Source organism: Nicotiana tabacum, chromosome 8 (genome assembly GCF_000715075.1).
Source record: "Nicotiana tabacum cultivar K326 chromosome 8, ASM71507v2, whole genome shotgun sequence".
In the NCBI taxonomy this organism is placed as follows: Eukaryota; Viridiplantae; Streptophyta; class Magnoliopsida; order Solanales; family Solanaceae; genus Nicotiana; species Nicotiana tabacum.
The window spans coordinates 163134505-163158018 of record NC_134087.1 but is presented as its reverse complement, the minus strand read 5'-3'; the positions used below and the strand labels follow the sequence as shown (position 1 = coordinate 163158018).

General features: G+C 35.0%; 1 protein-coding gene and 1 long non-coding RNA gene across 2 annotated transcripts; one reads left to right on the top strand and one right to left on the bottom strand.

The window, feature by feature from the left end:
* The first annotated feature begins 269 nt into the window (after positions 1–269).
* Positions 270–1716, top strand: LOC107786413 (uncharacterized). The gene is made up of 2 exons (XR_001648133.2): positions 270–1332; positions 1570–1716. It is a non-coding gene; the product is annotated as an uncharacterized LOC107786413 (long non-coding RNA).
* A 12120-nt stretch (positions 1717–13836) lies between these two features.
* On the bottom strand, positions 13837–17562 carry LOC107786412 (L-aspartate oxidase 2-b, chloroplastic-like). Its single transcript, XM_075219839.1, has 8 exons — positions 17429–17562; positions 17035–17177; positions 16327–16690; positions 15992–16234; positions 15845–15901; positions 15679–15759; positions 15328–15389; positions 13837–15097 (listed from the first exon to the last, which is right to left on the bottom strand). Exons 2-8 carry the CDS (start codon positions 17166–17168, stop codon positions 14092–14094), a joined length of 1947 nt encoding a protein of 648 aa, XP_075075940.1. The 5' UTR covers positions 17169–17177; positions 17429–17562; the 3' UTR covers positions 13837–14091.
* Positions 17563–23514: the final 5952 nt, after the last annotated feature.

Sequence of the window (23514 nt, the reverse complement as noted above, 5' to 3'; positions counted from 1 at the left end):
TTCAAATCATAAAAATATAAAAAAATATATTGCATCTGCATTTAGGATTTTATTTTACATTTTTAGATTAATTTGTTTGACAAAAAAAATCATATAAAAAGTCATGTTGCATTTTACTCTTTGATTTTCGAATTGTGATAATTATTATAATTAAATTAATTTGGTAGAATGATTTAGGTTTCAGTTACTTTGTTGTGAGTTATTTGGACATGTTTCAATTGTTATTTTTTTATTTTGCATTAATTAGTCCAAGAAATTATGAGAGTTTCATTAGGAATTCCCTTATTTCAGGATAGTTTATTATGAGTTATTACCTTTTTAATGGCTTAGGTTCATTCAATAGTTGTTAGATATACTCTTCAGCTTTGAATTTTCCTGATCGTCAATCCATTTGAAGATATTAGCTTATTTGTTTGATGTGTATAATTAGGAATTTAAGGTTAGTTTGGGGAATTCCTCAATAAAGGGAATATTACCTAACTCTAAGAAGCTTCTAAAGTGATGGGGTTCAAAATGCACTATTGAATAATTAAAAGAAATTGAATTGGGTGGGATCAAATAAAAAATTGTTGAAGGGGCATTTATGAATCAAAGGGACATTTTCTACTGCCTATTTAGACTAAGAAGAATAGGGACAGAAAAACAAGGAAAAAATCAGAGGCTCCTTTCTTGAACACAAAAAAGAGTAGCGCCGCATTTCACAAAGAAAGGACCCCTTCCTTGTCATCCCTTTCTTCAACGGAGAACACACCAAAAAAGGGAGATCTGGTGAACGAACACCTAGGGAAAAGGTGAGGAAATGGAGGAAAATAAATGAAAAAGAAAACGGGAATAGAGAGAGAACGAAAAATACAGTCTGCTTCAGCATTTCAAGCTCGATAAAAAGCTAAACAATCAGCCATTGAAAGAATCCCTTAAGCTCCATAGCTCTTCGACCCATAATTCCCTTCTTTTGTCTATTTTTATCCATTAAAATATAGCTTCTTTTGCTTTGAAATAGTAGCTAAAAACGTGCTCAATTTCAGCCTAAAACACCCTTGAAGCACCTTTGAAACACCAGCCGCAAACCTTTCCCTAAAGCAGCCCCAAACAACCCCGATTCCAGCTAAAAAGCAGGCCCCAAAACCCAGCGAAAATCTGCTCGAAAAACAGTCCAAAAATCAACCTCCACACTCCAAACACCGAGAACATAGCACAAGTTATCAACGAGTTCGAGTCGAGGCGGTTCGAGGTCATCGATTCCAGTTCAAATTCTGATCGATAAGCTCATCGGAGAACTTTCAGAGCTCTGTTTTGTGCTGTACACATTGGGGAACATATTCCATAATAAAGGTTCAATTTTAATTCATTTCTTTATTTGGTAATTTACGTTGTATTTCAGTACTTTCAAATTCATTGTCGTTGCTAGTTTTGGTAATCTTGTCACATGCTTTATGAATTGATTTCTTTGTTGCCATTTGTGCCGTCTCCTTCTCTATTGATTTAGTGATTGTATTTCCAAGGATAGTTGGTTTATTAATGGGTCATGAGAATTTGAGCTGATTGTATATTTGGGTTCAATTGAACTAGGTGCAACAAAGGGCGTGGGCAGAACAAGTTCATTTGCTAGGCCCAATGCTTCAATCAGTAGATTAAGAGATGGCCCAACTTTCCTTATCCAAAAATGATAATTTGTTTTTTGAGAATTTTTTATAAAGCACCATCTTTTAAGTCTAATTAGCCATTTATAGATACCCTTTGTTATATTACGTGTTATAGATACCTTTTATGTTTTTATACAATATATTTTATGTATTTAAGCTGTTGTATTCATTAATACAACCAAAAAAATAGGCGTAAAAACTGGAATTCCAGCTAAGTTTGACATGTATTTAGCTGTATTCAAGCGGCATTAACGTTAAATACAGAAGGTTAAACTGGTTAAAAATGGAAGGAAATCAAATCACATGATATTCTCCTAATTTAACTCCACGAACTAAGGAAATCAAATCACATGATATTCTCCTAATTTAACTCCACGAACTAAGGAAATCAAATCACATGATATTCTCCGAATTTAACTCAACGAACTAAAACGATCCCTCATTAGTCTGTATTTGAAAGATACATAATAAAGATTATAGCTGAATAAAGAGAAATACATATGAATAATACAGTTGAGTAGAACTGTATACAGTTGAATACAACAAAATACAACTTAATTCATCTGAATAAAACACTTGAATACAATAAAATACAACTGAATACAGCTGAATAAAACTCTTTAATGCAACAAAATACAACTAACTTCTGCTGAATAAAATAGTTAAATACAACTGATTAAAACTGAATACAAGAGAATACACATAACTTTTTAATACATCTAAATATATAAATTAATGCTACTGAATACATGTGAATACAGCTGAAATATACATTCGAATACAACTGAATACAAATAGGCAATTTGGGCGATCTAGAGAGAGAAGCAGCCTGATGGCTTCGCCGGCCGGCAGCCAACCATTAATTCCGGCTGGTCAGCCCCTTAAAACATCTGCCCAACCTCCTACAACAACTACAAATAATCCCCAACCCTCAAATCCCACAAACGAAGCCATGAATTACGCAAAAGCTGTGAACCCTACTTCAACGACCACTGCCAAGCAAAATCGAGCCGCTACAGTTGAACCAATTGCTCTTCGTCTATCAAAATCAACGAATTAAACTTACCCTAGGCGATTGTAATGGAGTGATAATGGAGGAGAACTAGAGAATTTGGGTGGGAGGAGAGGTATGAATCGTGGGTTGAGGGAGAAAGAGTAAAGTGTATGCAAAAAGAGAGAGAACGTGATTAGTCAATTTTACTGTGATTATGTGAGAGAAAAGACTAAAAAGGAAAGAGAAAAATATTACTTAGCATATATGGTGCCTTAAATGTAGGATGTAACTATAATTAGATATTTGGCTATAAAGTATAAAAGGTATCTATAGGATGTAATATTTTAAAATGGTATTTATTTAAAATAAATAGGGTACTAAGGTTTTCTATAGGGTGTAAAAATTCCTTTTTTTTTTTGGATTAACAATATAGTTAGGGTGAAGATTGTGATAAACATAGGTCATGGTTTGCAAGTTACTCACTCTGCTATTTATTTCTAACTTTTGGTAGATTTCTTCCACATGGAATAAATGGAAACTGCTAATTAACAATGTGAATATTTGTCTTACAGTTGTTTTAAAATTCAATTTTCTTTTCTTTTAATGATTTGGGTTTGAGGATAAATTTCAAGTTGAATATTTTTTATTCGTAGCTTTCTGTTCAAACATTCTTAGATTGAATTAATAGTCTGAATGAGATTTGATTTCTATTTATATCTACTTTTGACTAATATCCACTATCTTTTCATTAAAATAAAAAAATAAAGGAATTTTTATTGTTTTTATTTTCAAGTCTATTTTTATCTTGATCAAATATCTATATGTCATCGCACAAAGTTTCAGTACCTTGTAGATACGATCGAAATATTTTTGTCCCAATGTATGTGTATAATTAATAGCTTTATATTGAATTTCAAGATAGTCTTAAGTACGAACAACCATATATTGCTTTAATTGAGTACCAAATCCTTTTAAAATAATTTGAGGCGTGCCATGCCAAATAAAATTCCAAAACTCATGGCCCTCAATTAATTAATTTTAACTCTTTAATAATCGAAGTGTGCCATTAGTTGAATTTTCCATGGCCCTCGCAAACTTGAAAGTGCATAGTTGCTTTAGGCGCGCTATTTAAATTAATTTCCTTAAACTCGGGTGTGCATTTCATGTGAACCAACTCCAATTCTCAACAACGTTAAATAAAATGTGTCGTGGATCGCGGGTGCATTTCATGTGGCGTGGTTCAAGGCGTGTTTTAAATAACGTTGAATCTTCCTAAAAAATAATTAAAAGCGGTTTAATAAGTTAAAATGTACCATAGGCTAAAACATGTATTAAAATCAGATAATAGGCCAATTATAATAGTTTAAGCGACCGTGCTAGAACCACGGAACCCGGGAATGCCTAACACCTTCTCCCGGGTTAACAAAATTCCTTACTCAGAATTTCTGGTTCGCAGATTTCAAAAGGAAAGTCGAAATTTCCTCGATCTGGGATTTAAAATAAACCGGTGACTTGGAACACCAATTGAAATATTCCAAGTGGCGACTCTGATAAATAATTAATCTCATTTCAAATAATGTCACTTAAAGTGGATAAACTCCCTTGTACCCTTTCGGGTGGTAAAAAAGGAGGTGTGACACTCATCATCATGTCATGTTGCTCGGCTACTTGCCTCATCATCATGTCATGTTGTTCGGCTACTTGCCTCATCATGTCCATAAGACGAGCCATGCTTTCCATATCCTCCACTTCCTTGCTCCTATCAAACTCATAAATATTATTAGAAACATTATAATAAGAACTCTGAGAAGGATAATAAGAATTAGGACAACCATCCCAATGGCCACCTTGACCACCACACATATTACAAATATTCCACCTATAAGATTGAGATTCACAATTTTGCCACAAGTGTGGTCCTCCACAATATGGACGAGGATCACCATAATAAGAATAACCAATATTCGACCAATTATCATTCCAAGATGCCATATCAACAAAGATAATAAATACTAAACTAAAATAAAAATTTAAAGACTTAAATAGACAAAGAGTAAAAATCTAATCTAGTAGACTAGCTAGTTAATTTCTAAGTCCCCGAAAACGGTGCCAAAAACTTGTTTCTCCCAAACGCACACGCAAGTATACGTGGTCGACAAGTAATATAGGATTGTAAGTCCAGATATCGTACCCACAGGGACTTGTGATTAACTATCAACTAAATTAAACCAAATAATTAATCTATTCAAGCGAATCCTAAAGTATGTATATTTTACTACAATTAATCTAAAGTAGCAAACACAGAGATTAAAGAAAACAACGACAAGCTTAACGACAAATTCAATGTGAGTGAATATTCTAGAGCTATGGGTTAGCTAACAATTCCATTGAATTTTTCACTTAAATCGTCTAATTAATTTATCTAGTTTATTGGTTGACAGGGTTAATATTGCTCGTAGCCTTCTCACGAAGTAGAACTCGCCTATTCAAGCTAATCTAACGCCTATATTCCTATGAAATTAGAATTAACAAGAACGCACTAATAATTCCTGTATAGTAACCAAGCAAGGAGGTTAGGTATATTCCTATCCTAACCGCAAATTCCCCTCCCTCACCCCTCCCAGAGTTAAGATCTTGCTCTACTCAATCTTATATGCAATCTGGAATTCCCTCTCCCGAGTTCAATCCTAGATTCGTAGATAGTATTCAATTGGTGATCAATCAATTAAATAATTAAGCACAAGATTAAATAAATAAACCAATATGATAATATAATAAGAACAATCTAAGCTTCGAACTACAACGTTCATGTAGCACCCAAAACTCTAGAACTAATAAACTATGAAATTAAAGGAAGAAAAGAGAAGAAAAACTAGTTAGAAGCCTCCTCCAAGCGTGTTGTATCTTCCCCCACGTATAAAGTGTGTCCCTAGGTCTAAGATGTGTCAAAAGTCCTCAAAATAGAGTTTTTATATGTATTTATACCAAGTAGGGTCGGGCCCAGACGAAACACCCTTTCCTGCGCGAAATAGGACTCTAGCTCTGTAAAATTTGTATAGGGGCGCCTCACCCTGCAGCGTCCCATGTGGTGTGGTAGTGAGAATTTGCGAAAATGCAAAACATGAAAGTTGTAGCCCTTTCGAATAGCTTTCCAACGATATATTGTGGAGTCCAAACGGTATTTTGAGCGAAAAGTTATGTGCATTTTACTAGACAATGCGCCGTATGCCCGCTCGATTCTTCGTTCTGTTCTTAACTATCATCCGTTGATCCCCGGACACGATCCCGGCTTAATTCCTTGGGCTTTTACTTAGACTTCAAAGCTCCAAATCACTTGAGTTCATTCCATAACACTTACGTAGATCGGAATCACTCATACAAGGCATAAAACACATATTTAGTGCAAAACACTAACGATTAAAGCTCAAACTCAATTAAAGTGCAGTAAATTAGAGTGTAATAAGTGACTAAAATACACAATTATGGCCTATCATCACCGGATAAGAAGTTTTGTTGACCACAGAGAGGTGCGAGGCACTCCTCGAATCCCATGGTTCTAACAAGATCGCTTTTATTTACTAAAACTTGGCTTAAATAATTTTTGGATAAACGGTATTATTTACCTTATATTACTATTGTCTATTACCGCTTAATAATTAATTAAATTTTATTAATTTTGACTCAGGAGCGTGCAAGCACATAAGGTCTTTTCTTTGATTATATAATCAATGTGCGGGTATCAACACATGGTCAAACACAATTTATTATTGACGAGTCAAGGATCGGAAATACACGCATGATCATTTTTATTATTTGATATTAACAAGAATAGTGTAAGAACACATGATCGACATTTAAAACCGCACCTAAAATTACTTAGCGATTAAATTAATTAAGGGGTAATTAAATTATTTATTCAAGAGGAATGAATATGTTATGATTACATTTACTAATTAACTAACACGCGACATTAAACTTGAAATAGCTTATGTTTAATGATTTTTTTATGGCATTGGGCCACTTTGCTTCTTTATGAAAAAGGGCCGGCTTATTTTATTTATATCTGTAAAATGGGCTTGACTAAATTTTCAGCTAGTTAGCCCAACTTAGAGTAAAGTCTTATGTATGATTTTAGGTAAAAATTGCACGGATCTTATTTGATCGTCCCCATTTAACTTATACCTATTTTTTTTAAGTTTCAACTTGTACTCACTTTTTAAACAACTTCAGCCCTCCTTCTCCTTCTTTCTTCTTCTTTCTTCTGCTATTGTTGATGCTACTATGAATATACAGTAATACAGATATTCATAGATACAGTAATTGGCTATTCACCGAGTTGCTATTATTGCTCTTCTCCTTTTGTCTGGTAAAGTCTTAATTCTCTTTTATGTCAAATCATCACTTTTTTTTCTTGTAGTACTCAAAAAATTAAAGTATTTTATATCCAGTTAATTTATACAAAAGTGAAGCATTAACTCCTAATAGAATTAACATGATTGAATTAATTGCAGGAGCGGTTCTACTAGGAAGTAAAGTGGAATGTGCAGATGGCAAGGCTTGTACTCGGAATTGCAATCCAGATGTAGCTCACATGGTTTGCCCATCTATTGGACAAAGGATTACTAAACCATGTGTCAACTGTTGCTCAGCAAGGAAAGGTTTCAAACTTTTCCGCAGCAATGGCTTGAGAATTTGACGGCGTTGTCTTAAAACTTTCACTTTCTATAAAAATTTCAGCACTAAATAAGCTGAAATATTTACAGATGAGCTAAATAACTTCAACATCTCTGCTGAAATTTTTGAAAAAGCTTATCCAGGACAATTTTTTTAGCTTATTTAGTGCTGAAACTTTTATAAATGAACTAAATAATTTCAGCATCTTCTGCTGAAGTTTTTGAAAAAGCTTAATGACAAAACTAATGAATCCACGACAAAAAAACTTCAGCTTATTTAGTGTAATTACAAACAAAAACTTCAGCAAATAGAGAACAAAATTTCAGCTACTATGCTTAAGTTCAGCAATTACAAACAAAAACTTCAGCAAATAGAGAACAAAATTTCAGCTACTATGCTTAAGTTTAGCAATTACAAACAAAAACTTCAGCATACTTAGTTCAGCACACTTGCTACTTTAGGCTTGTCTACTAGACTGCTGAAGTTTTGCGTGATTGCCTTTGCTACTCTAGCCCCATATGCTGAAGTTACGCGAAAAAGCGGGTACACTTGTAATTTTTTCCCCAAAGCGGGCACAAGTTAAAATGTGACTCCAAAAAGCGGGTATAGATGCAAATCCCCCTGATTTTAGTTGAATTTCATACAACTAATTATATAAGACTTATTTATATATAAGACTTATTTCATACAACTAATTATTTCATGAATTTCATACAACTAATTATATAGTAAAAATAAATTTCATACAACTTATTTACAACTTTCATACATTATTTCTGCCTAGTTAAATATAACTACCATATCATACAATTTAGATACAATTTTCATATAAATTTTATACAATGTCGTCTGTATGTATTTTGTAAAATATATACAAAATTATAAAAATATATATAATTACAATTTACATACAACTTTAATCCAATTTCGTAAGTATATTGTAGGCGAAATACATACAGAGACACTTAAAGTTGGCACGATTTTTCATTTAGACACTTTAACTGGGCCTCTTACCTATTGGACACTCAAACTATTTGTGAAGTGTACCGATTGAACACAAAAAACTGAGTCCCAGGAAATAATAAGCGTGTGAAACTCGCGTAGCTGACATGGCAATGTAATTAATGAGAGAAAGCCACGTCAATAAAAATTCATGTTAACTCCAGACTAAACCCTTCACCTTTCCCTACTCATATCTTCCACATCACTTCTACAACCACCTTGGCCCGCCACCTCTGCCGGCCATACCTGCTTCCCTCTTCAACCACCATAAAAATTACAGTACCAACCATCACTATATAAAAATCACAATTTTCTTTTTGAAATTTGAACAAATAAGTTACCAAAAGAGTACTCTATTAATCACACTTATAAAGAACACAAAATCAGTCACCAAACATATGCTTTGAATCTTCTTGTCGGGATTAGGATGAAGAATCAATAACACCCAGAAAGTCCAATCCCCCCCGCCCCAAATCCCATTTCACTACTTGAATCCTAAAAAACTTGTGTATTTGTTGGGTTGATCTCAAATATTTTTTGGTGAAGACGACGAAGGCAAATTTGGGTCTCTTAACACATGAAGAAGAAAATGATTACAGTTGATCCAAAAATATTCTGGTGAAACTCTATTTTCTCCTACAAGAATTTTGGCTTTGAAGAAGAAAATGACTGTGAGAATGGAGAAGAAGAGGGGGATCGTTGGTTTTTTGGAGAGGATGAGGCCGCCGATTTCTCTCGCCAGATTTCGGCAGTGAAGAGATGGGGACTGCCTTAGATCTATTTTGTTTTTGAGAGAGAAGAAGAAGGAAATAAAAAAGAAAAAAAAAGAAAAAATCTATTTTTTTGGGGTCTTCACGCGCCTATATTGGGTGAAACTCACTTTATGTGCCAACTCAGCAAAAAGTGCTTAATTGGAATAAGTTTCGGGTAGGAACACCCTTGAGTTTAGGTGTTCAATAGGAACACCCTTGAGTTTAGGTGTCTAAATAAAATATCGTGCCAACTTTAAGTGTCTTTGTATGTATTCAGCCTATATTGTAAGTCTTCTTAAATTCAGCCAAAATCAAGCGTAATCTTCACCAAACAACCTCAAAATTGAGATATAAACTCCAAAGAATATTTTTAATTATTTGCAACAACATCCAATCCAAACAAACAATAATTGTTGAAAACTCAAATTTGAATTCAAAGCTTCAGAGCTTTTTAATGACCGTAAATGACGGAGAATCAAATACCTTCAAAATTTATTGCTTGATAATTTCAATTCGAACACCAATTGTGCAACATGAAAGGAAATTGCTAAGTTAAGACCAGAAATTCCATATGATTCTCTGTTGCTAGCCAATACAAACTCATATGTTTATTTGTTCCAGTGTAGTTTTTCGATAATCACTCTACTCCGCTATTTTTTGTTGTGTATACAGTATGCCATCTTATTTCTTACGGATCTGCCTTGGTTTTTTTTTTTTTTTTTTTTTTTTGGTTAAGAAGACTTTTATTTAAAGCAATAAGCGTACTAAGAGTTATTACAACTAGAGACTAGCCTAGGCAACATAGTGCCTATTCCATCTCTTTTAAAAGCAGATAAAACAAAGGCGAGGAGAGGGGTAGGTGTAATACAAGGGGATACCAAAAACGTCTAAACTACAATAATTCTTTACTAATTGGTCCGCCACTCCATTAGCTTCTCTTAATATGTAGGCTGGGCTATCTGCCTTCGTTAATAGGAATTGCAATCATCAATTAAGTTTTGAAATGGTCCATCCTTGTTAGCGAGCATAATGATCAAATCTTTGCAATCGATTTCTATTTGTAAAGGGAGCAGGTTTCTGAACAAAGCAATACTGATTTCGTGAAATAAAGCTAGGGTCTCCATATACATATTAGTTGCGTGTGTGACCCCATGTTGAAACCCACGAATTTCCCCCTTTGCCCGAATTTCCCATGCATGAGCCATCAATATTGAGCTTATAGGAATTTTCATCTAGGGGCTCCCAATTAACATAAATTAAGGACTTGGGAGGTTTGTTTAGTTTAGTTTTGCACAAGAGGAGATATTCCATGGTACTATTGATAGGGTGATTAATGCTAGGGCTGGGGTTATTATCTCGAAAGACTATCCCATTGCGCCGGGTCCATATGTACCACAACAAGAAGGGGAGCAACTTTGGCCATTTGATATAGCTGTTATAGAGTGTTTTAGAACTAAGTTGTCCTTTAAACCAGTGGAACATTATGTCGTTATTTTCAGTTCTTTGGGAATAGTTATGACGGATCTTCAGTTGGTTCCATAACTGGCTGGAAACAGTGTATCGGAAAAATACGCATTCCATATCCTCCCTTTCCATGCCACATATACTACATGAATTGTTAGGGCAAATATGTCTTCGATATAGTAGACCGTTGAAAATGGTAATAACAATTAAATTTGATTATGTGGTTCTAAAAATATGTAATTTATTTTTATGCTAGTTGTTAGGCAATAGATGTTAAGTGTGAGTTAGGAAAGTAAAGTAAAAGTAAAGGGTAACATTACTATCCAAACCAAACTGTTGTGGATCGGGGCCTCGGGCTGGCCTAAGCAGGGCGTCGAGGTCAAGCTAAGCACTTGACTGGGGCCGATCAATGGGGGAACGACAGTCCTAAGGGCCTTGATGATGGCTCTTTATGATCAATGATGAGTAATAAACGAAGAACAATCAATGAAACACAATAAATGTAAGCAATAAATCAAAGGAAAGACAATAGAGAATGTTTAAGTTAGAGAGCAGAGAATGTTCTTGTATTAAATATCATGTATGAAAAAAATAACAAGGGTCCCCTTTATATAGGAGGGAGAACCCCAACATAGTACATATGCATTTATTACAAAGATATGAACCTGGTACAGCTATTTAATGCCACAGTACGAACTTATACTATATTTGCAGGTGTTGTCAGCTTTGAGCACGCGCCTTGGGAACTTTTCGCTTATGCAAGATAGTCGTCGATTTACGTTACCCCGAGGTTGGGCATTGAGAACCCTCGGGGTCGAACTTCGAACTGTGCCTCAGGCCTTCTGAAGCTGAGCCGTGGAATGTCATAACGATCATAAAATCGGACTCTCCGATTTTAGTCGTATACACACTTAGAAAAGATTCTCTTGTTCATATCTGACTGCGAGCTCATTACATCATATACTCCCTAGAACTTTAGGTGATTTTGAACTATCTAAAATAATATCTAATTGTTTTTCACCTCTCCTTTACTATAATATTACTTCTGATCACAACTTTTGAACACCTCCCTCATATTTTAAGCTCAATGGGCTCCTTCCGATTTTCTAAAAGATAATATGGAATTTCACCTACCATTGCTTATGTCTTGAAATACTTTCTGAGAGTCGCGATCATGCACTTGCGAGGCTGAAACTTTGTACGTTTTGATCCAACATGTAATTTTGCATGATCTAATGACTCGTCTGAGTTTTGTCGTCTAACCCATAACTAGACCCTTCATAAGCTAATCACTGATTGCTCAATCAATTATCTTCATAGGTAAAATCTAAGTAACTCCTCTTGAGGCTATGTTTTTGCCTTAATTTACCCCTCACACTAGCTTCCTGAGTATCAACTGCCTAGTTTTATTTACCATCAATTGGTACCTCTAGTCAGGAAGTCATTACTGCATTTTCTCTACCGTTTGTACTTATGCATTAGAGTCGTTACACATTTGTAGGGTCTAAGTAAGTACAATCTTATTCCTTTCAAACCTCTTGTCGTAATCCTTCTTACCGCTCCGTTACTAAGCGAACCTCATAATTTTGCCTCGATACTTTATCATACGATCTTCCCTCGGGAGAATAATTAACTCCTTATGCTCTTGAATTCCACTCTTGTAGAGGTCACATCGTTAACTCTCCACCTTTTGCAATTCTTTGCAATTTCAGTGGCTTATAACTTGCCTTGGGGTAATCTTCCCTACTAAAGCAATTGGATAACTTATATGTATGTAGTATTGTATACTCATAACTGGTATGCTCGACCTTGATGAGCTTAACTTTGCTTATGACGCTTCTCTCAGGGAGAGCTCTTTCTACTAACCCTCAAAGGTTGTTCCATAGTCATTCACCCTTTTACTGCCTGATCATTCACTTTGTAAATGTCGCAATGCTAACTATTATATAAATCCTTCGGGTTTCTAACTTGCATCTCGTTATCTTAGGTTACTACCTAATATTGGTATTTCTTAATCCAGGGGCTAGATTGGTCTTTTGATAACTCTTATTGAAGTCGAAAATTCACTTCTCGTGATTACGACTCATACCTCTTTATAATTAAAACTTGCCTTCACTTTTTCTTGATTACGAACCTTGTCATAATACCATACTTCAGCTTATAATTGTTAAACATTTCTCATACTTATCCTTCTATCTATTTCTTACTAACATTACTATCTCTTATCTTCCTTTGGAGGACTCAAGCGAGATATTTTTTCGCTTCTAGCTTCCCCCGCTTTTGGCCGTATTCTTCGGTCGCTTAATATCCTGTCTTAACTGGAAGTAAGATTTACACTAAAGTGAATACTTATCCCATATATGAGAATTCAATTACTTAAACTCTGAAACATCTCATCACTCGAGAAGTTATACCCGACTATACAATTCCGGATTACCCCACCTATGTGCCTTATAAAAAGGAACAATTGACATGTTTGGAATACCATTCAGTAATATCATTTAATTATAAAAAAGAAAAATATGTCCATTACCAAGGATTACTCTACCCTCACAAGGCCCTAAAATTTCCATTCCTTTCCAAGGCTACGTCTATTGATGCTTATAAGCCATATGCCCAGTGGGTGCTAGTAACTATACCGTTAGTTATAGTGTTTCAAACCAAAAGAGTCACCTTTTAAAATAGGTTAAGGACTATATAGGTCAAGTGCATACATTAAGGACCAAAATGATCAAATCCCAATAGATTAGGGACCATGTTCGTCATTTTCTTCTAGAATGGACTTAACTTTCCAATTCTCTCTCTCCAAAGAACGCAAGTTTGTAGCTAAATTTGATCAAAACCTACATGATTTAGAGCAAAATTCATGGAGGTACTCATGGTTTGAGGTATTTTGTTCTGATTTATGGTTAATTTTCGATGCCTTTTCTCTAATTTCCCCAATTTCGAGTTCAGGGTTCCTATGGTCTCCAAACTATCACGCACTTGTAATTTGCCATGAACAGAGCAAGTTACAGACTGGCTAGGAGAACTATCCTAGAAAATGAAGAAGGGTGAATTGCACTAAGAATCAGGTCTGGCACATTTAACAAGTTGCTTACTTAACTAATTAAAGCTCGTGACCTGTGATATGTTTTTAATAAATTGTCAAAACCTGCATTCAGAAATTACTAAAACAAAAATATGAAATTTCTTTTATCATGGGTAGACCCATTTATAGGAAAAGAAAGGAAAACCAACAAGAGAAATGTGAGATTTGACTTTCGGCGGAAAAGATAAAGGGAAAAACGACAAAATAGACATGGGATTTAAAATCACAATTTCACTTGTAAAGATGTACCCAATAATTATTGAACTCTTTGAGCTTGGCTGACACACTTGCATATTTAAATAACATTGAAGAAATATACATTATTATACATAGTCTATGGAGAGGAGTATGTGTTCATATGAACCCATACCCCTTCCGATAGATACACCCCTGCAACCCGGTAAAATCGACAAATCATGTCCTGCACTGGAGATGTTTTGGCAGGAAGAATGGCAAATAGGTAAGAGATATCTAACTTATCGGCTGCGCGTGTAATTGCCGTGTGCTCCATGTGCTATTTCGCTGAGAAGGAAAGATAACCGTTGGCAACCTCTCGCTTTCCTCAACATGAGGAAAATCAGTGGTGTAGTGAAGCCCACGACTCTCTTGTCGAGAAAGAGCACTGCTAACTACCAGGTTGGCACAACAGAAGAGATTCCTCATCTCACAAGCCTCTACTCCAACCATTGTTGGTTCCCAGCCATGCTGAAACAGGTATGTTTCCCATTCCAACTCCAACTCTTTGATTCTCTTCTCAGCAGTATTTAGTCTTGAGGTAGACCTAACAATTCCAACATATTCCCACATGATTGACTGTAGTTCTTTCCTCACTTCCCTTGTCCGACGGATGACTTTGTTAAGTACTGTATCTCCTAGTGCCAGGGGGGCTACAGGCCGCGGCCACCAACTTGATGCACCGTTATCAATTCTAGACACGTTCACATGATCAATTGAAGGCTGTACAGCTCTTCGTGCAAACACTAGTGCTTCAAGCAATGAGTTGCTAGCAAGTCGGTTTGCACCATGTAAACCAGTACATGCAACTTCACCTGCCACATAAAGACCTTGCACATTAGTCTCACCCTCGAGTCCAGCACGGACTCCACCACACATGTAGTGAGCAGCAGGAACCACCGGAATCGGCTGCTGTGTTATGTCTAACCCATGGCGGAGACACTCAGCAGCTATATTAGGAAAATGGGACAGAACCTTCTCTCTGGGCTTGTGACTGATATCAAGAAGAACATACTTTTCGCCACGCTTTTTGAGCTGGTCATCTATACTTCTTGCTACCACATCTCTCGGGGCAAGTTCTGCTCTTTCATCATACATTGGCATAAATCTTTCCATATCTAAGTTATAAAGGATGCCTCCATCACCTCTGACAGCTTCAGTTATCAAAAAAGCATTCTCTCTGGCACTTGGTATGTTGGGAAGCCCTTCATCAGCCAAGGCAGTTGGGTGGAATTGCACAAACCTGGCAACACGAGGAAGAGAATTGTTATTAATAATGCAAATTTTTGAACACACCCTTGTGTTTTTAGTCGAAAGTGCAAATTCTGAACGAAATGCTGAACAAGATGCAGAAATCAGGAAAGAAAAAAAAAAAGGATGAAATCTAGGTCAGCAGATTTTACAGCACAAAACTCACTAAAGCAGAGGCAGAGATATTGTACAATAAAAATAATGCTACTGAGGATTACTTACTCCATGTTGGAAATTACAGCTTGAGCTCGATGAGCCATAGCCATTCCATCACCAGTTGCAACCTATAATCATAATGTCAATATGAATTAGAAAGTTAAACAAGCCCACATTCAACAGGGTTAAACTTTTCTGTTGGCACAAATGGTCAAAGTATAAAAACAGAATCCTTTTTTAGGCATTTAGGGCAGCGAGCTCATATTTCTAATTGCACTAAGTATGTAATGGATGTTGGTTCGCTCTGTCACAAGTTTCAAAGCATCGATCGAGTGCCATGTCCAGATCTTTTATTTTTGGAGCATGACATTAATCATAACTAACAAGATTTTGGAGGAAAAGATATTGAAACCATACCGTCGGATTAGTAGTACTTGGATAGATATGTCCAACTCCACCTGATGCTAGCAAAGTCACTTTTGAAATGAATCTTATAACCTAAAATACACAAGTAAGAAAATCAATTTATGTCATTTTGAAGAATGTTGAAAAGTCAACATGAGTGAAAGCAACTGTTACTTACCTCCTTCGTTTCCGTGTGTATAGTATCAACGCCATGACATACTACGTCAGAACCATCCTGCATTTGCCATACAAATTACAACATCAAATCCTTGCTGAATAGTTCAATTGCGACCTTTACTCAACTATAGCACACTAATAAACTAACCTGAGTGGTCAACAAATCGATAGCAAAATGGTGTTGAAACACATGTATATTAGGATTCTTAAACACTGCCTCTAATAAGGCTCTTTCAATCTCTCTGCCAGTCATATCAGCAGCATGGACAATTCGACGATGGGAGTGGCCTCCTTCCCTGGCTAGATCCAGATTTCCGTCCTCCCCATGATCGAATGAAGCACCTATAGCGATCAGTTCTCTAATTCTCTCAGGTCCTTCAGTACACACTACCTGGAGAAATTAAAGGAGAGATACACTTATAGCAAAAGCAAAAGGGGGGAAATAGTCTCCAAATTAAACTGTATATATTCGTGTGAACTTACTTTAACAGTCTCCTTATCACAGAGGTAAGCACCTGCCACAATTGTATCTTGTATGTGGTTCTCCACTGAATCCAAAGGGCAGAGCACAGCACTTACACCACCTTGAGCATAGTTAGTGCTACTCTCATGTGGCTCAGCCTTGGTTATCACAGCCACAGTTCCATGCTTGGCAACCTCAAGTGCATATCGAAGGCCAGCAATTCCACTACCAATCACAATGAAATCGAAGTACCTAGTAACTGATCCATCTCTCTGCTGGCTAGATTTGATTGTTCCTCGCCGAGACTTCCAGTTTGTTTTTATCACTTGACATTGTGGATAGCTACTTCTATTAACTCGCAAGACATTTGAAACCCAACTAGACCTGGTAAAGCATATCACCATCAGAAAATTAACATAGTACTCCTCTATGTCTCAATGTCTCAATTTATGTGATGATGTTTGACTGAACACAATATTTAAGAATATTTTTGAAATTTATGGTGTAAACTGAGCAATGGATATGTGTTTCGCTATAAATCATTTCATTAAGGGTAAAAGAGGTATTTTAAAGTTAAATTGTTACTATTAAATATAAGAATGTGTAACTATGATATATAAAATGGGACGAAATAACCTTCCCTTTTCCTAAGGAATCAGGAAATGACTACTTCTAGAATTGTGTCACGTCATGAAAAAATATATTACTGGTTTACCCCTAAAACGTACCAAGCGATCTGGTTTTGCGTGCCGTTGAGAATCACATTGGAATGAGAGTGAGCTTTATTTCCATAGCTATTCCTCAAGTAGACAGGCTTCCTCAAATGTAACTGTCCGCATCCTGAAGCGATACCAGTTGCCATATGATCGATCTGGATATTTAAGGTAAAATCTTGTTATGCATTACACATTAAAGCATGAACGAATATAGTACGTAGAGGCTACATATAGAGAAGATTTTGTTCAGGATGATCTTAGGAATTAACAACTGGCCTCTGGCCATGGTCTTGAAGTTAGAACTCTTCTTCCATTCATTTGGAGCATGTAAATTTGTTAAACAACACAATTACCGCTGTCATTCCAAAACAGATAAGCAAAACAAACTTTTGAAATATACAATTACCTTAAAGTAGCAAAGATGGCGCTTCGAAGTGTGTCAAGTGAAAATGGAACTGGAATTCGAAGTTAGAGATGAACTGATTGTTGGCCAAGGAAGCAGAAGCCATAACTATATAATAAGTGAAGTATTATGGTCGTGCATGGGTAGTTTCGGTATTATGCATTTGTTTAGGGATAACTGTGTAATTTGGTCCATTTTTGAGGTGCTTATGACTTCACTTCCATAACACCCACGTGGTGTATGCATTTGTTTAGTGATACTGTGCGATTCCGATTCGTACCTCATCACTTAATAAGTATTTGTTTAGGGATACTGTGTGATTTGGTCCTTATTACTTAATTGCTGCTTGTATTGATACCCTTACCTTAGTCTTTTTTGAGGTGCTATGGACTTTCAGCTGTTCACTTGCAAACACCACGTTGCTTATGCATTTGTTTATGTGTAATTCAATCATTATGGAGTACTTAATTGCTGCATGCAAGGGTGGAGCTATAGTGGCGGGAGCGGGTTCGGCCGAACCTAGTAGCTTTGGTTCGAACACTATATTTGTCTTAAAAATATCATTGAATATGTATAAATTATTAATCTAGAACACAGTAACTTCAAACTATTGGAATTCCGAACCCATAAACTTGAAATCCTGGTCCCGTCCAGCCTCTGACTGCGTGTATATTTTGAGGTGCTATGGCCTTACATTTATTCACTTCCAATTCCCACGTGATTTAATTTTTCCTAACCCTTTTGCCTTCAGCACTCCATCTGAAACTAAGATTTTCATTTTTCCATATCTCTTTCCTTCTCCTTTGTCTTTCTCGATTCCTCGTGAGTTTTTCTTCTCTATCCTCTTTGTTTATTGTTTGCTCGATCAATTGTTGGTTTCGGTCATCTTATTTCTCTTTATTTTTATCTTTTGCCTTTTGGATCTTCTAATGAACATTGTTTCTAACTTTTTTTTAATGTTACAGGGGTTGGTAGTTTCTCTCTTTAATATTATCTTTTATATCTACAATCAAATAATAGAGTCTACCTAAATTTAAACTGATTAAATAGTTAATGGGTCCTAACTTATTCTAACCCACCAATTTGAACATGTTTTTTTACCAATTTGAATATATGTTGATTGTTAATGCTTTTTTCTTATTGTTAATGTTCTCAGCAATGCCAAAAACAATAATTTCAGACACCTCTCCTGACATTTTGTATCTCACACACTGACCTTCTTCGTGGTTTACAATATTACCTTATTTGTGTTTCTTTGTAACAATTCTTTTAACTCAATTATTATTATTTTTGGGTAACTAAAAGTTTATTCACCAGGAAAAAAATATATACAAGTAAAAGCAAAAACCTCTAAAGTTGAACATATAACCACTACTTTAGTTAAACAAAACTGCATTATTACTATCTAGACAATAGGTCACTCCTCTTAGGCCATCTGCAACCCTAACACCAAATTTCACATCAAAATGATGTAACACCATATTTAATTCAACCATTACACAATTTTTTACACCAAATCTTCTCTCTCTTCTATATTATATTATTATCTTCTATTTACTTTTCATTTTTTATTTCCTTCAAACTAATACTATCTTTTTTCTTTTTTCCATATTCATTATATATAATTAACATTCACCACTTATATAATCATTTATTACAAAATTTTTTTAAAGGATAAATCAACTAAAAGTGAAATCATTGATAAAAGATAATTAAATAAATATTACATCATAGTCAAATTTAATTTAAGTACCACATAAATATTTAACTTACGCCTTTATTCTCCCATAAATGCTCGATTAATGCATTACGAAGTGCGAAATGCGCATCATTAGATATCTTACATTTGCATTTTTTATTTTTAAATAACGGTTATATCTCTTTTTATACAATTATAATAATAATAAAATTAACTTATAATTTTATATAAATATAATATATACAAAATTAATATATCAAAAAATAGGATATAAAATTAAAATTATAAAGATCTTAATATAAAAATTAATTATATACACAATATATGATAAATTAAAAGTCCAAAAAATAAAAAGATTGAATAAAATAATAATAAACCAAATATGGAGTGATGAATAGTGTTGCACCAAATTTGGTGCAACACTATTCATGCTCTATAATGCAGCCTTGGAGATGGTCTTAGGGCATCTCCAATGATGCACTATTTTTTGCAGCAAATCTAAATTTGGTGTAAGATTTAGTATTTTTTTTGCTCCAATGGAACATCAAATTTTGCACCATTTTAGTATGTGAATAGTCTCACACCAAATTTGGTGTGACACTATTCATCAACACCAAATTTGATTTATTATTATTTTATTCTTTTTTATTTTTATTTTTTTGGACTTTAATTTATCATATATTGTGTATATAATTAATTTTTATATTAAGATCTTTATAATTTTAATTTTATATCCTATTTTTTTGATATATTAATTTTTGTATATATTATATTTATATAAAATTATAAGTTAATTTTATTATTATTATAATTGTATAAAAAGAAATATAACCATTATTTAAAAATGAAAAATGCAAATGTAAGATATCTAATGTTGCTAAAATTGAAAAGTGAAAACTAAAATTTAAAAAGAAAATTAACAATACATAAAATAAAAATACATTAAAATTAAAAGTACATCAAAGGAGGATACACTAAAATTGAAATTACATTAAAAAAACATAAAATATAAGTTTAGTAATCCGGTATATCATTTTCAGGTGCACCAAAATTACTAAAAAACTGAGAGAACGGAGTAGAAGATTGTTGTGCTTGTGGTTGTTGAAGTTGTTGACTTCTTTTATTGATTATTCGTTTTTGTTCTTATCGCAAAAATTCACGAAGATTTGGATCATCAATGGAATTCAACTTCGTCAATAAAATTTTATTTTCTTCTTTGAATTCTTTTTGTCTCGAAGCTTCATTCTAGTTGATTTATCCTTTAAAATAATTTTGTAATAAATGATTATATAAGTGGTGAATGTGAATTATATGTGATGAATATGAAAAAAAGAAAAAAGATAGAATTTGTTTGAAAGAAATAAAAAATAAAATTTAAATAGAAGATAATAATATAATATAGAAGAGAGAGAAGAATATAAAAAGAAATATTATTTTTTTGATGTAAAAAATGGTGTAATGGTTGGAGTAAATTTGGTGCTATACCATTTTGATATGAAATTTGGTGTTAGGGTTGGAGATGGTCTTTACACCTCTGTTTAACTATCAGTCGCTGTTCTAGGGGTAGAAATTCAGCTTCTGCATCTACAGGGAACCCAGAATCAAAGTGAGATTTTTTTTGACTCAAATGACATAAATAGGTAAAAAAAAACTGTGTACCATTTTATATATAGCGCGATTATTCACTGCACTATATCTTAACGACATGTTTGCCTGTTAAGGATTCACTATGATGTATATAAAATGTCCTATCCCACCAACAATTCATCTGCACTTAACTGACCCACTAATAATCATATGGGTATAACACATGCAAAATAGGCACTAAATATATAGCGCCTATTATGCATGCGTTATACCTCAATTATTTTACCCCCAGACTAATTTTTTTTCTTATTTAAAAAGTTTCAGAATTTGGTAAAAATCCATTCAAGATCCTTCAGGTCTTTCGAAATATTTGTTCGTTAAGTTATTTTGTATTTGTCATAATGTTCGAAGAGCGAAAAATTAGGGTTTTATTATATTGGGAAGGGGGGGTGGAGGTTGAGGTTGTGCCGGTGAATAACTCAGTATATAGTTGTTCTCCACAATGTCATGTTAATTGCCACTTACAATGGAGTACGATAGATTGGTTTATGCAAAAAATGAGTGTGAGTAACGTTCAATAAATATTAAAGTAACCGGAAGATATCCGTATTCTATTACTCCGCAAGGGGTTGCTTGTTATGGTGAGTTTAACATCAAAGACGATGAAACTCTAGCAGATTTTTTGAGGACTCTGGATGAATATGAGGAAGTTCTTGTGATAAAAATATTGAAGATGTACATCAAGGCTGAAGACGTTCACAATAATGAGGTTTCGCAAAGTAAGGATATCCCTCAATTATTGGGTGATTATTTTGAGCAGTTTTATCCTAACAGGTTCCGGGTGAAAGAGTTTTGCCCGATCTAAACTTATCTCCATGAGCGAATGAGGATTGATGACATAATTACTCCCCAAGTTTATATAATCCACAAGCCGAGTGGTAAAATTTATTTTTCCTTTGTGTTACGATATTTATTTTTATGTATTGAATTGATATTAACACTCATATATTCCACAAGGGGTGCTGGTCAGATATGAATTTCACAAGTTATGAACCAACGGACAGTTGGAATATGCCAAGTTTTGGTGTGTTGGATCATGGTGGTCCATCTGGAAGTCATCATCAATAGGATAATGTGCATCATTGGATACCAATACATTATGATTTGTAAGTGAAGTGATAAAGTTTATATATAATGTTTGGATGAATTTGAGAAACTCATTATTTTATTGGTTGTGCGGTGAAAACGAGCAACTTGAAGGTCCTGTCCTTACTCAATTGCCCGAAGACGACATATTTAATCGGGACCTGGCAGATGCGCAGAGTCAGGAAGATGATAGTTATTATGACAACAAAGTTGATGAGTCTGGAGATGACATACCCTTTCCTAATGAGGGTGATGATGATGAGGACGAGAATGATGAACCTGATTTAACGAGAGAGCATGTTCCACCTCCCGTTAGACCAAGAGTGTACGAGTCCCATGTGCCGTTTGATTCAAGGGAGATCTCCTACCTTGATCAGTTGCCAAGTATGCTAGATGTGAAGGCCCTCACAAGGGATCTTGATGAAATTCGGACAGAAATGTAGGATGAATCTAGAGCAACGGTGCCGTCAAAGAGCATGCTTTTTACTAATAAAGCGCGCCTAAGTAGGGCAGTGCGAATGTACAGTATAAAAAGTGTCGTGAGATTGTGGTTCATGAGTCATCTCCAGAATTATATAAGGTTATTTGCCGTAGATGGTTTCTAGATTGTCATTGGATGCTGCCTGCGAGAAAGTTAAAAACAAATATATGGATTGTGCGGAAATACATTTGCACCCACAATTGTGAAATAGACACATTCTATGGGAATCATTTTAACTTGAATGTTGTCTTGATTTCTCTTGTCTTGATTCCACACATTGAAGTGTCCATAAGATACAAGATCAAAGAGTGTATAATACCTTCCCACCAGATATATGGGTGTACCATTACAAAAAGAAAGGCATTTCTCGGGCGTAAACTTCTATTTGAAATTGTTTATGGTAACTGGGATAAGTCCTTTGCCTCTCTACCCAGGTACATGGCTGCATTGCAATAGTTTAACCCTGGGACTGTTGTTGAATGGAAGCTTGAGCGGAGTCCGAGAATACCAGAACACATATTCAGCCATTGATGGTTTTGTGCATTATCGGCCGGTAATATCCATAGACGGCACTCACATCTATGGAAAGTATGATATTAAGTTGTAGATAGCCATTGTTGTAGATGCTAATGGAAGTATGTTTCCCCTAGCATTTGCTATTTGATGCCAATGAAAGCCAAGAGATGTGGATATTATTTATGAACCACTTGAAGGAGCACGTTGTCAGACAACGTTCAGGTAATTGTCTAATATCTGATCGGCATGGCAGTATTTTATGTTCTGTATAGAACTTGCATGCATGGCAGGAACTATATGCCTGCCACCGTTACTGTGTTAGGCACTTGAAGGCCAACTTCCCGATAGACAGTTCGAGAGCCCTTCAAGTAGGTTATCATCTTAGCGGAAGATGTTGGTGCGCTCCATTTGCTTTGTAGTTGCTTGTTTGGTTAGTATGATTTAGACGTGTATTGTTTGGTATGGAAGGACTGTATGCGGTGAAATTAGAGGGTCCAATTTCTTGCTATTAAGTCACTTCAGAAGAACACCTCTAGGCCTTGAGGACGCAACCGAGTTCCCTCTCTCGAAGCTCGTCAAGGTCAGACCCGAAGAGAATATCGATCGAGGCTAGAGTAAAATAGGGGATTTCCTAGGCACGCGGCTAAGTCTGACAAAGCT